The sequence below is a fragment of the Cervus elaphus genome, chromosome 5, assembly GCF_910594005.1.
Source record: "Cervus elaphus chromosome 5, mCerEla1.1, whole genome shotgun sequence".
Classification (NCBI taxonomy): Eukaryota; Metazoa; Chordata; class Mammalia; order Artiodactyla; family Cervidae; genus Cervus; species Cervus elaphus.
In genome coordinates, this window is record NC_057819.1 from 99278708 (window position 1) to 99295002 (window position 16295).

At 47.5% G+C, this 16295-nt stretch overlaps 1 protein-coding gene across 3 annotated transcripts in view; it reads left to right on the top strand.

Annotated features, from left to right (window-relative positions):
- Positions 1–1665, top strand: part of PELP1 (proline, glutamate and leucine rich protein 1) — a 47359-nt gene extending 45694 nt beyond the window's left edge. For 2 of the 3 annotated variants that reach the window (XM_043903579.1, XM_043903577.1), the window contains exons 16-17: positions 6–1418; positions 1520–1665. In XM_043903579.1, the coding sequence (XP_043759514.1) occupies positions 6–1418; positions 1520–1612 (1506 nt within the window). In that variant the 3' untranslated portion in view covers positions 1613–1665. The remainder of the gene's footprint in view (positions 1–5; positions 1419–1519) is intronic. The other variant, XM_043903578.1, reaches the window with a different exon arrangement.
- The last annotated feature ends 14630 nt before the right edge of the window (positions 1666–16295 follow it).

Sequence of the window (16295 nt, forward strand, 5' to 3'; positions counted from 1 at the left end):
CCCAGGTCTCCTCCTTCTGCTCAGAAGCCCTGGTGACCTGTGCGGCTCTGACCCACCCCCGAGTTCCTCCCCTGCAGTCTGTGGGCCCCACCTGCCCCGCCCCGGCCCCAGTCCCGCCTCCTGAGGCTCCAGCTCCCTTCAGGGCTCCAGCCTTCCACACGCCAGGCCCCCTGCCCTCCGCGGGCACCATGCCCTCTGCAGGCCCCATGCCCCCGGCGGGCCCCCTGCCCCCCACACGCCCTGGACCTCCAGCCACAGCCAACCACCTGGGCCTGTCTGTGCCAGGCCTGGTGTCTGTACCCCCCCGGCTCCTTCCTGGCCCTGAGAACCACCGGGCAGGCTCCAGTGAGGACGCTGTCCTGGCCCCAAGTGGCAGCCCCCCACCTACTGTCCCGCCAGATGAGACTTTCGGGGGGCGAGTGCCCAGACCAGCCTTTGTCCACTATGACAAGGAGGAGGCGTCCGACGTGGAAATCTCCTTGGAGAGCGACTCTGATGACAGCGTGGTGATCGTGCCTGAGGGGCTGCCACCCCCGCCCCCGCCGCCCTCAGGCACCACGCCCCCGCCAGTAGCCCCCGCTGGGCCACCTGCAGCCTCCCCTCCTGTGCCCACCAAGGACGAGCCAGAAGAGCTGCCTGCAGCCCCGGGGCCGCTCCCGCCCCCTCCCCCGCCTCCTGTTCCCGGCCCGGTGACGCTGCCGCCACCCCAGCTGGTTCCGGAAGGGACTCCTGGTGGGGGAGGCCCCCCAGCCCTGGAAGAAGACCTGACAGTCATTAACATCAACAGCAGTGATGAGGAGGAGGAAGAAGAGGAGGAGGAGGAGGAGGAAGAGGAGGAGGAGGACGAGGAGGAGGATTTCGAGGAGGACGAGGAGGAGGAAGAGGAGTACTTTGAGGAGGAGGAAGAGGAGGAGGAGGAGTTTGAGGAGGAGTTTGAGGAAGAGGAAGGTGAGCTGGAGGATGAGGAGGACGAGGAGGAGGACGAGGAGCTGGAAGAGCTGGAAGAAGTGGAGTTCGGCCCGGCAGGCGGGGAGGTGGAAGGAGGAGGGCCTGTGCCCCCAAGCCTGCCGCCTCCAGCGCTGCCCCCCGCCGAGTCTCCCAAGGGGCCTCCGGAGCCAGGACTGGAACCCGGCCTGCTGTTGGAAGTGGAGGAGCCTGGGACCGAGGAGGCGCCTGGGCCTGAGACGGCCCCCACGCTGGCCCCTGAGGTGCTCCCCTCCCAGGGGGAGATGGAGAGGGAAGGGGGGAGCCCCCCTGCAGGGCCACCGCCTCAGGAGCTTGTGGAGGAGGAGCCCTCTGGGCCACCAACCCTGCTGGAAGAGGGGGCTGAGGGTGGGGGTGAGAAGGTATCACCCCCACCAGAGGCGTCTGCGGCGGCGGAGGCGGAGGTGGAGGTGGCAGCTCTCCCCCCGGAAAAGGTGAGGGGGCCCCGCGGGGAGGAGGGGCGGGAGCGACGCGCATCCTGACCCGCTGGGTCTGTGCCTGCCACTGTTCTGAACTTCTTGTTTGTCCCTGGAAGGAGCAGGGTGACACCGCTGCCATGCTGGCCGACTTCATTGACTGCCCCCCGGACGACGAGAAGCCGCCACCTGCCTCAGAGCCTGACTCCTAGCCCCACCCCCCCCCCCTTTTCTTTTCCAATAAATTTACATCCTTCAGTAGCGACTGCTGCTTCTGCCTTTTGCCACCATGCTGTCCCCAGCCAGAAGCCCAGGTGTCTGCTGGGCTTGGCCTGTACCCACAGCGGTTCCCAGGCGTCCTGTGAGCCCCGCTGGCCATAGAGGAGCCACCGACCCACAGGGTCGCTCTACAAGCCAGTGTCGGAAGCTCACGCGTTGGCCCGCTGCTCTCGCTGCACGGGGTGCGTGCTTGGTTGGCTGGAGAAGCAAGCAGCCCTGCTTCTGTTCATCCAAGGGTGGGGATGTGTGGGACTGTGTGTCCTAGTGAGTGAACCTTTTAAAACACACATACACACTGCCTTGGTCTAAAGGAGCAGGCTGAGTGACTGTGATGGAAGTTTAGAGAGTTACGAGAAGGTACAGAGTTTAGTCAGGGACTCCTGTGAGTTGGAACCTGGGGCATCCCAAATTACAGGGGCATCCATCGTGGGTCTGGATGATGTGTTTTAGGGCTGATCCTTGCAGTGACAGTCCCCCCGGCAGGAATCTGACAAGCTCACTGCCGGCCTTCCTACCTGCTCTTGGAGGTTTGGATGCTTCCCAGTGAGGATCTGATCCCTTTGAGCGTTGGGAGACTACTGTACAGATCCCAGGACTTGGGGTGCCTGTGTGAGCATCAATGCAGGGGTATGTATGTGAGACAGTATTGAGGCTTATGGGCTTGAGGTAGATGCCTCGTGGGTTTTTCAGTCTGTGAACATAAGTGCCTTGGAAATGCAGAAAAGGGAGTGACTTCCCAGCTGCATGTATCCTGAACAGTCTCTTTGAGAAGTGACATCTGAGCTAATTTGTAGAAGATAGGTAGATGTTTAAAAAATATTCCTGCCCTCCCTCACCCAGCCCCCCAGAAGGGAGGGGATAAGATGGAGTAGAAGGACTGGAGCTCACTTCCTCACGAAAACACCAAAACACTGCTCACTGCGGAGCAACCAGTGACAAAACGAACTTAAAACAATGCTGTATAAGCAAAGAAGGAAAGGTGGTGGGAGGGGTGCTCTCATGACATCAAACCTTGTCTCTGCCGGGTGGATGACCCGCAAACGGGAAGATAATTATACACCCCAGACCTACAGGAGAGTTCTGAGCCCCACGTCAGGCTCCCCAGCCGGGGGGTCTGGTATTGCGAGGAGGAGCCCCCAGAGTGTTTGGCTTTGAAGGCCAGCGGGCCTTGAGTGCGGGAGCTGCAGGGGCCTGGAGGGTGCACACAAGCTCTCCCGTGCACTATGGCCCAGGGCACAGGCTGTAACCCGCAGGAGCCCGGGCGAGACCTACCTGTGGGTCTTGGAGGGGCTCCTGGGGAGATGGGGGTTGGCTGTGGCTCACTGTGGGGACAAAGACATGGGTAGCAGAGGCCCCAGGGAGTGTCCATTGATGGGAGCTCTCTCAGGATCAATGGAACAGGATAGAAAGCCTGGAAATAAGCCCACACACCTATAGTCAGCTAATGTATGACAATGGAAGCAAGAAGATACAATGGAGAAAAGACAGTTCTCTTCAAAAAGTGGTGCTGGGAAGACTGGACAGCTAGATGTCAAAGAATGAAACTAGAACATTAATGTCACACACAAAAATAAACTCAAAATGTATTAAAGACCTAAATGTAACATTGATGCTGTAAAATGGGTCCCCAACCTCCAGGATCTAATGCCTGGTGACCTGATGTAATAATAATAGAAATAAAGTGCACAATAAACATAATATGCTTGAATCATTCTGAAACCGCTCCCCACCTCCAGTCCGTGGAAAAACTGTCTCCCGCAAAACTGGTCCCTGGTGCCAAAAAGGTTGGGGGCTGCTGCTGTGAAACTCTTTAGAGAAAAGCAGAGGCAGAACAATCTTTGACATAAATCATAGCAAGATCTTTTTGGATCTGCCTCCTAGAGTAATGGAAATAAAGAGAGACCAATGGGACCCAATGAAACTTAAAAGCTTTTGCACAGCAAAGGAAATCACAAACAGAAATCCCTTGCAGTGGGAGAAAATATTTGCAAACGAAACGACTGACAAAGGATTAATCTCCACAATATTCAAACAGCTCATGTAGCTCAATATCAAAAACAAAAAACCCCAAACCAATCCAATCAAAAAATGAGCAGAACAGACATTTCTCCCAGGGAGACTTACAGATGGCCAAGAGGTAAGTGAAAGTAATGTCTTGCCACATTTGTTACATTCTGAATTCCTGTATGTGTGTATTTGGGTCTATTTCTTGACCTTGTGTTCTATTCCATTGATCGCCCTGTGCAGGCTTACTTATTGTGGCTTTATGAAATGTTCCAATATCTGGTAGAAAAAGTAGGTTATTAAATTGGTGTTAAGCAGGGTAGCAATGCCAAAGAATGTCAAACTGCTGCACAACTGCACCCATCTCACAAGTTAGCAAAGTAATGCTCAAAATTTTCCAATCTAGGCTTCAACAGTACATGAACCAAGAACTTCCAGATGTTCAAGCTGGATTTAGAAAAGGCAGAGAAACAAGAGATCAAATTGCCAACATCTGTTGGATAATCGAAAAAGGAAAATAATTCCAGAAAAACATCTGCTTTATTTACTACACCAAAGCCTTTGATTGGGTAGATCACCACAAACTGGAAAATTCTTAGAGAGATGGGAATACCAGACCACCTAACACCTGCCTCCTGAGAAATCTGTATGCAGGTCAAGATGCAACAGTTAGAAATGGACACAGACTGGTTCCAAATTGGGAAAGGAGTACGTCAAGGCTGTATATTGTCACACTATGTTACGCTTATTTAACTTATATGCAGAGTACATCATGCAAAATGCCAGGCTGGGTGAAGCACAAGCTGGAATCAAGATTGCTGGGAGAAATATCCATAATCTCAGATATGCAGATGACACCACACTTGTGGCAGAAAGCCAAGAAGAACTAAAGAGCCTCTTGATGAAAGTAAAAGAGGAGAGTGAAAAAGCTGGATTAAAACTCAATATTCAAAAAACAAAGATCAAGGCATCCAGTCCCATCACTTCACGGGGAATAGATGGAGAAATAATGCAAACAGAAAGTTTTTCTTGGACTCCAAAATCACTGCGGATGGTGACTGCAGCCATGAAATTGAAAGATATTTGCTCCTTGGAAGAAAAGCTATGACCAACCTAGACAGCATATTAAAAAGCAGAGACATTACTTTGCTGACAAAGGTCCATCTAGTCAAAGCTGTGGTTTTTCCAGTAGTCATGTATGGATGTGAAAGTTGGACTATAAATAAGTCTGAGCACTGAAGAATTGATGTTTTTGAACTGTGGTGTTAGAGAAGACTCTTGAGTCTTCTTGCTCAAGGGAAGCTTCTTGCTCCCTTCTTGTCCAAGGGACAGCAAGGAGATCAAACCAGTCAATCCTAAAGGAAGGTAGTCCTGAATATTCTTTGAAAGGACTGATACTGAAGCTCCAATACTTTGGCCACCTGATGTGAAGAGCTGACTTAACTAGAAACAACCCTGATGCTGGGAAAGATTGAACGCACAGGAGAAGGGGACGACAGAGGATGAGATGGTTGGATGCCATCACCGACTCGATGGACATGAGTTTGATGGAGTTGGTGATGGACAGGCAAGCCTGGTGTGCTGCAGTCCATGGGGTTGCAAAGAGTCGGACACGACTGAGTGACAACTGAACTAAGCAGGGTAGCAGGCATTGGGGAAATCAATAGTACATTATTCAAGATCTTTCTCTAAAGGGACTCACAATCTGGCAATAATCAGAACACTCTGAATAAGGGTTCCTCTAGGATAGCCAGCAGCTGGATATGTGGGGTTTGGAGCTGAGGAGGGGGATGGGGGCTGCTGAGAGATTTGGGGGGCAAGTCACCCCGGGGATACGACTGGAGGGAAAAAAGTGGGCTGCATGTGGAACTCAGATCTCAGAACACCAGCATTTTAGGGGCAAGAGGAGCCTTGAAGGAAACTTGGAGAGGGTGATGTCCCAGAAAATGCGAGAAGAGCTTCAAACATCAGAGTCCATGGGACTTGTCAGTCATCAGCAGGTTTGGGCAAAGCAGTCTCAGAAGCGTGGTGGGGGTGGATCTCAGGGGACAGCGAGATTCTGGTGGGGAGGAGATGAGAGAAGATAGGGCAGTGGGGGCCCTGGGGCGGGCAGGCTCTGTGCCACCTCCCTCCGCCCAGGGACTGTCCACTGTGCAGCCCACCGCCTGCCCCGCCTGCCCCTATTCTGTCCTCTGCACCGCTCCATCTCTCGGGACCGCACGCCTCAGCCCAGCCCGTGGTTCCGGCCACGACCTCCAGGGAGAGGCACAGCTCCCCAGGCAGGTCTCGTGCTCTGGCCACCCCTAACCAAGGTGGAGCGCCAACGTGTTCGGAGGGGCTTTGGACATCCCCCGTAAAGTCACCGCTCCAGGGGCTCCCTTGGCAGTCCAGTGATCAATGCTGCACTTCCACTGTAGGGGGTAAGGGTTCAATCCCTGGTCAGGGCACTAAGATCCCACACACCATGTGGTGCAGCCAAAAAATGAAATAAAACCATCCCGCCTGTCCCCATCTCCCTTCGTCCAGCCCTCCCCCCGCTTCCCTACTCTCCACTCTAGTGCTTATCACCATGTGACATGTATGATCTGTATGAATTTATATGGCCTTGTCTCCTCTCAATAGAATATAAGCACCATCAGAGCAGAGACTGTTTCGTTTCAGTCTGTCCACTGAAGTAACTCCGTCTCAGATTCCTGGTCTGAGGTGGGGGCTTGGCAACCACTGAACAAGTAAAGACAAGTGAACGAGTCACTGAGGCAGAATCTCTGCGGTTCCCTGGGAGGTATCATGACATGGGTAACTAAGGTCCTCTCGGAGCTGAAAGTGGGGTCTGAGCCAGCCTCACCCACAACTTGATATGCTCTGCAGGGGCCCATGAGGCTCCCTCCCCACTGACGGGTGTGTTTGTAGAGAGAGAGTTTATCCTGTCAAGCTGAGGTTGCTAAGATGTTCTTCCCTCACTCGTCTGAAGAGGTCACCCAGAATTCAGCTCACACAGCAATTGTCCCTCTTAAAAGGCTGAAGGCAGTGTTGAACGAAGCCTGGGCTGGGCTATAGGGCCCCTGGGACCGCTCTGCCCCTGCCAGCCAAGGGGACCTTTCCAGGGGCGGCTCTCAGAACACCGGTCCTGCAGAGCCCACAGTGGCACCTCCCTGGCCTCTGTCTTCCCTGGGTCACACTGATCTCCTGCCCATGGGCCTGGTGCAGTCTCCCTGTTTCGGGCTCTAGCTGCCCAGGCCCATGAGGAGAGCTGCTTACTGATGCTGGATGCTGCACCTGCCCTGGTGTGTGTGTGAGTCAGCTGCTCCCTTGGTGTCCAACTCTTTGCCACCCCATGAACTGTAGCCTGCCAGGCTCCTCTGTCCACGGGAATTCCCAGGCAGGAATACTGGAGTGAGTTGCCATGACCTCCTCCAGGGGATGTTCTCCACCCAGGGGTCAAACTGGGGTTTCCTGCATTGCAGGCAGATTCTTAACCGTCTGAGCCACCAGGGCATGGTATCTTAATTTCCAGATCAGGGATTGAACCCATGCTTCCTGCAGTAGAAACTTGGAGCCTTAACCACTGGACCACCAGGGAAGTCCATTAAGCCACATTTTTGAGCCTCAAGACACCAAGAATCTACACTCATTTACATGTTGATCATTTAGTTGCTATCAACCTGCCTGGAGGTTACTTGCTTTCATGTGTCACACTCCACCTACCATCTCTTGTTTCTCTCTCCATCCCACAACTTGTTCACTCCCTCACTGCTTCCACTGCAGCAGTACACCTGTAATGTACCTCCCAGAGGCCACACCTGATGCCACATGCTGGCGGGAACACACATGAGAACGACCCAGGCATTGTCTCCAAGGATAGCTCAGGCTCCTGGGGAACAGGAAGCTAAATAGAGGAGCGCGGGAAGAGGATCTGTCATGTGATGACAGAGCACAGTGGGAGCCCTGGAAGAGAGATGCTGGGTCCACGAAGGGCAGGGAGGGTGGGCAGAAATATGAGTATCAGGGCTTTGGGGAGCAGTGCCCCTTGTCTGGGGGCATTCGGGATAGAAGGTTGGGGAACTCCACCAACCCTAAGTGACTAAAGCCAAGAGGAAGGACATTTCACAGTAAAATTTAAAAAAAAATCATAACTGTAGACAAGTAAACAATAGCAGTACAACAGACCCCCATATAACTTTCACTTAGATTAATCAAATATTAACATTTTGCCACATTTACTTTTCCTGTATCTTGAACCCTTTGAGAGTAAGTTGTAATATCATGATACTTTCAATACTCCCACACCTCTAAATATTGATACCATATTTTATAAGATTATGGATGTTCTCTGACACAATCATGATATGATTATCAGTCACGACATTTAACAATTCAGTTCAGTCAGTTCAGTCGCTCAGTTATGTCCAACTCTTTGCCACCCCATGAATTGCAACATACCAGGCTTCCCTGTCCAACATCAACTCCCAGAGCTTGCTCAAACTCATGTCCTTCAAGTCAGTGATGCCATCCAGCCATTGAAGATTGTATTTAACAATTGAGAGAGTACTATTACCTAATGCATGAGTGCGTGCGTGCTAAGTCACTTCAGTCATGTCTGACTCTTGGCGACCCTATGGACTGTAACCTGCCAGGCCCCTCTGTCCATGGGATTCTCCAGCCAAGAACACTGGAGTGGGTTGCCATGCCCTCCTCCAGGGGATCATCCCAACCCAGGGATCAAACCCTTGTCTCTTATGTCTCCTGCATTGTCACACTGGTCCTTTACCTAATAACATGCTGCCCATATTTGAAATTCAATTGTCCCACTAGTTTCCATTATAGCTGTTTGTGAATTTCAGCTTTTTATGTCACGAAGTCATGGCACCCTTGTCCCATCTGTGAACTGAACTCTCTCCCTCATCCTGTTCCTGAGTCTCCTCCCTTCCCTGACCATACATGTATATATCCATACACAGAGGTCACCTATATCATTCACAGCCCTTAGTTGAATCTCTGTAGCACAGGCCACCTCTGCTAACCCCTGCTTTGTTGTTAAAGCGTTCGATTCTAGAATTAGGATTTACTTCTCCCTTTCTCTATGATCAAAAGCCTAAATAATCCCAACTAACAAGAGATTCGTAACTTTCTACTAAAAAAGAAGCCTATCAAACAAAAATGCCATACGTGTCAGACAAAGGTAAGGTCCAGGTTGTGGGCAGGACTGATAGACCATCAAGCTCCCGCCAACCCTCTCTCTCCTTTCATCTGCTCACACAGTCACGACTGCTGGAATGAGACACATATAAACATCTAACCTAGACTCACCACTTGCATCACTTCTTCAGTTTTCCCAGAACACGGAGGTTGGTGCTCAAAAACCCCTCTGAACTTGGGTGTCAGGCTGAGTAGGTGATACAACTGCTCTTGGGATCACACAGGAGGCGTTCATATTTTGGTGGAATGAATGAAACATAAAATGGAAGGGCTGGGGGAGCCAGGAATTGACTGGACAGCAGGCAGCGGGAAAAGGAAGTCTGGGATTGGTATGAGCCATTCCATTATTTTTTTCCCTTCCAGTTTTGTTGAGATATAATTGACATACAGCACTGAATAAATTTAAGGTGGAGAGCATAGTGATTTGACTTTCATATATCATGAAATGATTATCACAGTAAGTTTAGTGAACACCCGTCATCTCATGTAGTTACAAAATTAAAGAAATAGAAACTATCTTTCCTTGTGATGGGAACACTTAGAATTTACTCTTGAGAGTGAAAGTCGCCCAGTCGTGTCAGACTCTTTGCAACCCCATGGACTACACAGTCCGTGGAATTCTCCAGGCCAGAATACTGGAGTGGGTAGCCTTTCCCTTCTCCAGGGGATCTTCCCAACCCAGGGATCAAACCCACATCTCCCGCATTGCAGGCAGATTCTTTACCAGCTGAGCTACCAGGGGGATTTACTCTTAACTTTCATATATAATATACAGCAGTATTACTTATCATGTCGTATGTCACATCCCTAGTACTTAATCTTATAACTGGAAGTTTATACTCTTTGACTGCCTTCATCCAGTTCCCACCTGCCTCAGTAACCACAAATTTGATCTTTTTTTCCTGCAAATTATTTTTGAAGTACAGTTGCTCTATAATACTATGATAGTTCCTGTTATACAGCATAGTTATTTGATATTTCTATACATTTCAAACAGATAACCATGATAAGACTCGTTCTAATATGTCACCATACAAAGATATTATATAGATGTTGACTATTTCCCATGTTATACATTTCATACCTGTTACTCATTTTATTTTGCACCTGGAATTTGCACCTCTAAATCTCCCTCACCTATTTCTTCCCTTCCCTCACCCCTCTCCCCTCTGGTAACCACCTGTTTGTTCTCTGTGTCTGCAATGGTCTCTACTTTGTTATGGATGTTATATATGAAGTGTGGGCTTTATAGTCATGATGCACAGGCTCAGCTGCCCCATGACATGTGGGATCTTCATATCTGGATCAGGGATCAAACCCGTGTCCCCTGCATTCACAGCTGGATTCTTAACCACTGGACCACCAGGGAAGTTCCTGTTTCGCTTTTCTTAATCTTGTCTCTTAGAGTCTTATGGCTCAAGTTACCTGTACTGAACCTTGACATGTTTCTAAAATTTCACAGTCATATATTCATGACGTCATAGATGGGTTTGGTGGTCCAAGCTTCTTAATCCTTCACTTTTAAGTCCACACCCTAAATTACTTCCAAAGTAAACCAACTGAACAACAACCAGCATCGAATTCTTTGAAAATTATTTGCAAGATTAACTATCATTTTTCAAGTGACACCATATCACTTGGAATTTCACTAGAAAAATTTCCAGCTGCCATTTCTTCTTCTGGGTTCTGGAGTTCCCAAAAAATGACATCTCCCTTTCCAAGTCCCTGACCTAAGTCTCTCAGAAACGTCCTTTGTTTCTTAATACACTGTAGCCAAGTTTAAGCTTATTATATTATCACTTCCAAATGACCAAAACACCAATAACCTCGTTCTGAGAACATCCATAGTTTGAGCCAATTTTACAAATGGTTTGGATTATACCCTGAATATAACTGATCACACACACAGATTTTATTCATTAGATACAGCCAGATAGAAATCTCGGAGAAGGCAATGGCATCCCACTCCAGTACTCTTGCCTGGAAAATCCCATGGACAGAGCCTGGTGGGCTGCAGTCCATGGAGTCGCTGAGAGTTTTGGACACAACTGAGCTACTGCACTTTCATGCATTGGAGAAGGAAATGGCAACCCACTCCAGTGCTCCTGCCTGGAGAATCCCAGGGACAGGGGAGCCTGGTGGGCTGCCATCTATGGGGTCGCACAGAGTCGGACACGACTGAAGCTACTTAGCAGCAGCATCGGCAGATAGAAATCTAATTTATTGAATTCTCTATATTTAGCTATTCCATTTTAACACAAAATTAGGAAGACAAAACCAAAATAAAATCAATCTGCCTCGGTTGCTGCTCTCCTTCTTTGTGGTATTTAATATTTTATTCAATCTATTTCTATAACATGAAGTACTACTGCTTATTGATTTAGCCAATCCACCTATTGGTGCTTTTAATTTAAAATCATTCAAGAGTTTTCTACAAGGCATTTTTCTTTTATAATCATCTCTCAGACTTTACTACCATATAAACACTCGGGATTTAAAAAGAATTGTGGGCATTCTGAAATTTAAAATGTCATTTTCCTCAGCCATACCATCAGCTGGGTCCACATACACACGGAGGAGCAACTAGACCCCACCATTCAATCAATGAGAAGAATATCTATTACAAAAAACACTTCGGATTTTTTTTTATAATTGTGGGGCTTCCCAGGTGGCACTAGTAAAGAACCCACCTGCCAATGCAGGAGACAAAAGAAACTCAGGTTGGATCCCTGGGTTAAGAAGATCCCCTGGAGGAGGATATTTGCAAAACACAGTTGGTCACAGTCCACCCTCTGACCACAAGTCACATCCCTTCCATGTGCAGAAACCGTGTAACCCAGATTGGGGTTTCAACCCATGAACTGGGACTTGAACTCAGCCGAAACCCAGATTGGGACTTGAACCTACAGTATTTTAACTAAGATCACACCTGATCTCAGGACTTAATGCAGCTGAGGTTCTTCATGTCTCACTACAGAAAGAATTCAGTGAGAGACAAAGTGGTAGGTAAGAAGTGGATTTATTTAAAGAAAAACACACTCCACAGGCAGTGTGCATCATCTCACAAGGTGAGAGGAGCAGCCCCATGCTATGGGGCTGTCAGTTTTTATAGGAGTGGCTTATTTCATAGGCTAATGAGTTGTAGTATTCTAGCTATTTTGGGGGAAGGGGTGGGGATTTCCAGGAATTGGGCCAGGCCCATTTTTTTATCTTTATGGTTGGCCTGGGCTTTTCCGGTGGCCCCAGATGGTAAAGAATCTGCCTGCGATGCAGGAGACCTGGGTTCAATCCTTGGGTTGTGAAGATCCCTTGGAGAAAGGAATGACAACCCATTCCAGTATTCTTGCCTGGAGAATCCCATGGACAGAGGAGCCTGGAGGACTACAGTCCATGGGGTCAAAAAGAGCCAGACACGACTGAGCGACCTTCACGTCACTGACATGGAGCTGTCACGGCACCTGTGGGTGTGTCATTTAGCTTGCTGATGCGTTACAATGAGCATATTCTGAGGCTCACAGTCTACTGGAGTCAACTCATCCACCATCTTGGACCTATTTGGTTCTATCAGTGTCTGTTGTGTCCTTGGGCTTTGTCGTTCTTTTAAATGTTGTGCCCTGCCCCCTTCCCTCCTGTTTCACAGGTACACTCAGTACCTCCCTCAAGTTGCATCTCATTTATGGTGTCTAAGCTACAGTTTTTCCAGTAGTCATGTATAGATGTGAGAGTTGGACCATAAAGAAGACTGAGAGCTGAAGAACTGATGCTTTTGAATTGTGCTGGAGAAGACTCTTAGGAGTCCCTTGGACTGCAAAGAGATTAAAGCAGTCAATCCTAAAGGAAATCAACCCTGAATATTCAATGGAAGGACTGAGGCTAAAGCTCCAATACTTTGGCCACCTGATGTGAAGAGCCAACTCATTGGAAAAAAGACCCTGATGGTGGGAAAGATTGAAGGCAGAAGAAGAAGGGGATGACAGAGGATGAGACGGTTGGATGGCATCACTGACTCAATGGACGTGAATTTGAGCAAACTCTGAGAGTTAGTGAAAGACAGGGAACCCTGGCGTGATGCAGTCCATGGGGTTGCTGAGTCGGACATGACTGAGCAACTGAACAACAATGGCCTCAGCTTATAGCCCAAGGTCTCATCCAGGTGTGGATGAAGGTTCTTGGGTGTGGTTTCTCAGGTATAGCTATTTAATCGGGGCTCAGTTCTATTTCCCGCAAGTCCACTGTGGCTCTTGGCATTACCCCTAGGATCTTTGTTTCCTCTTCTAAGTCCTTCCTTTTCTGTACAGGAGCCTCTGTTTGCAGGTGAATAGTTTTCTTAGCCTAATCCTAGCCTATAGAATTTCTGGGTCCAAATTCTTTTTTCTGTTTGTATTATTCCTTTCAGTTCTAGTGCATATAATTTTTTAAAAAAACAAAACTTGTGGGTATTGCATGCAATTACAATCCAATTTGTCAGAGAAAAATCCATACACAAATCTCTTCCTGATAATTCCTGCTCTAGTATTTGCCCTTACAATTCTTAGAAACCTATTGTCCTATCAGAGAAATTTTGTCAGGCATACCCTTACTATCCTTAAAAGGCCTTTATTTGAAACACCACCTTAAATCTTTCTGAGGCTTTAACAAAAGTCTTCTATTACATTTTTGGCTTAAACTTTAGAACATGTTTTCCTGAGAAACACCCTGGATTTGACCTCTGCGCATGAGCCATTTTTTAATTTTGGCATTGCTAATCATCTAGAGTAGCTAAGAAACAGCTTTATTTCTGAACTCAGCAAATCCTGAGTCATTCACATACAACATTCGATCTTTTAACTTCACTCTCTTAGTTTTAATCTCAGGTAGCAAGAAGTCAAGTGGTACTTTCAACATTTTGCCTAGAAATTTCCTTAGCCAATTGAGCTAATTAGCTACATTTCCCAATTTTCACCTAACACAAGGAACAAGATTCCACTATTTCATAAAGATACTACACATATAACAAAGTTTCCCTTGCATACATCATTCTTTTCTTCTAGCTTCCAGTAACATTTTTATTTTCTCTATGTCCTTATCAATATCCTCCTTAAAGTACTTTAGACTTACACTCAACATCTGATTCTAAAGCCAGTGCCACACATTTCAGGTTTTTTTTTCAGCAGCACCCCACTCACAGTCCCAAAATCTGTTCTGGGTGCCTCTTGCTAGTAACAAATCACCCCAAAACTTGGAGACTTAAAAGACAGACAATTTTATCACCTCTAATGGTGCTGAGGGTCACCAGAGCTAGGTGGGTCTCACTTGGAATCCCATGTGACTACAGTCAGGCTGTGATTGGAACCGGAGTTGTCTTGAAGGCTTCCTTAGGCAGGCATTCGTCTCTGATGCTTGTTATCAGCTGGAACACCTACATGTGGTCTCGCCGTGTAGCCTGGGCTTCCTCACAACATGGTGGCTGGGCTCCAAGAGAATAAGGTGGAGGGGATGCATGAAATTTTTATGACCTAGTCACAGAACATCATTTCTACTGTACTCTCTAGGTCAAGGCTGTCACCAGGGTCCACTCAAAAGCAAGGTGACTGAACATAAAGAGCGTCTCTCAATGGAAAGAAAGCAGTAAGGCAGCCATGTTTGGAAAATACAATCCGTCTTAATGTCCCAGATTAAGTTTTAATCACAAGTGCCATTCTTGGTACAATAGAAACCAGGGGGCAGCTGTATACCTAGCTTCTTTGACACCCAAAACAGATAATTTTTAATATGCTTACATTTTAGTAGTCATGATGTGAAAATAATTATAATCATGGCTAGGAAATGGAAGATAATGAAGCATTTCTTTTATTGAACTTAAGTCTATATCATGTGAGTAAAGGTTTTAAGTGAATTTTAAAATTGTAAAAATAAAATTATATAAATTATAAATATAAATTTTATTATTATATAATATAAATTATATAAATAGTAAAAAAGTTATGGATTCCTACTTTTAAAAAAATTAATCTCTTCTTTGCCATTTGATTTTTTCTATGTAAATACCTATTTTCTTAACATTTTGCTGTTGGATAGTTAATGGCCTTCTCCACAATTTCTGTGGTCTGTCTTCAAAGAACAGTTTAGAGCTTGGTGCTTCACTATGAGCTGCTTAAGGTTAATCCCAGTTGATTGCAACTATTTTTGCACCTGATTAATTACATTAACTTCACAGCAGAAAAAAGGTAACTCAGGATAGAAAAACTGCATACAGCTGAGGGCATCATCTCAGCCAATTCTCTTTTTAAAAAATTAATTGATTTGGCTGCACTGGATCTTAGTTGTAGGCAGCATGAGGGATCTTTAGTTGTGACATTGATCTAGCTCCCTGACCAGGGATCAAACCTTGCCCCCATTCCTGCCCTGGGAGTGGGGAGTCTTAGCCACTGGACCACCAAGGAAGTCCCAGCACTGATCCTCTTGTGTCTGCATTTTTTAAAAATGCAAGTGTACTTCAGAGATTTAAGTTTAAAAAAAACATCTTTGCTGTTTGCACAGCTTCACTATAGACTCTTCTCATTAAAAGACTAATAAGGGAATATTACGAACAGTTCCACCACACATCTGACAGCTCAGATGAAATGGACTAACTACTTGGAAGATGTGTGTGTGTTAAGTTGGTTCAGTCGTGTCTGACTCTTTGCAACTCCATGGACTGTAGCCCGCCAGGCTCCTCTGTCCACAGGGATTCTCCAGGCAAGAGTACTGGAGTGGGTTGCCATGCCCTCCTTCAGGGGATCTTCCCCAACCAGGGATAGAACACATATCTCTTATGTCTCCTGCACTGGCAGGCTAGTTCTTTACCACTAGTGCCACCTGGGAAGAAATAGATAATTTGAATAGTTCTGTATTAAAAAGGGTTCTGGACCCAGTTCCAACATGAGGGCTGAAGGGCTTTTCCACATCAACAGTTCTCCAACACTAGCTGGGTGTCCTATGTGCTTATTCGCTCAGTCGTATCCGACTCTTTGTGACCCCATGGACTGTAGCCTGCCAGGCTCCTCTGTCCACGGGATTTTCCAGGCAAGAGTACTGGAGTGGGTTGCCACTGCCTTCTCCGGAGAAGCCCTATAATTTAACACAATTCTCACTCTTATCTACCTGAAGATAGCACCAGATCTCACATGTTAAGAGTTCAGTCTTGGACTTTCTGGGTGGTGCAATGGGTAAGAATCTGCCTGCTAAGGCAGGGTTCAATCCCTGGTCCAGGAAGATCCCACATGCCTTGGAGCAACTAAGCCCGTGCAGCACAGATTCCGAGCCACAACTACTGAAGCCGATGAACCCTAAGGTCCGCAAGCCGCAATTACTGAGCCTTTGCTCCTCAACAAGAGAAGCCACCGCAGTGAGAAGCCTGAGCATCACAACAAAGAGTAGTTCCTGCTCATTGCAACT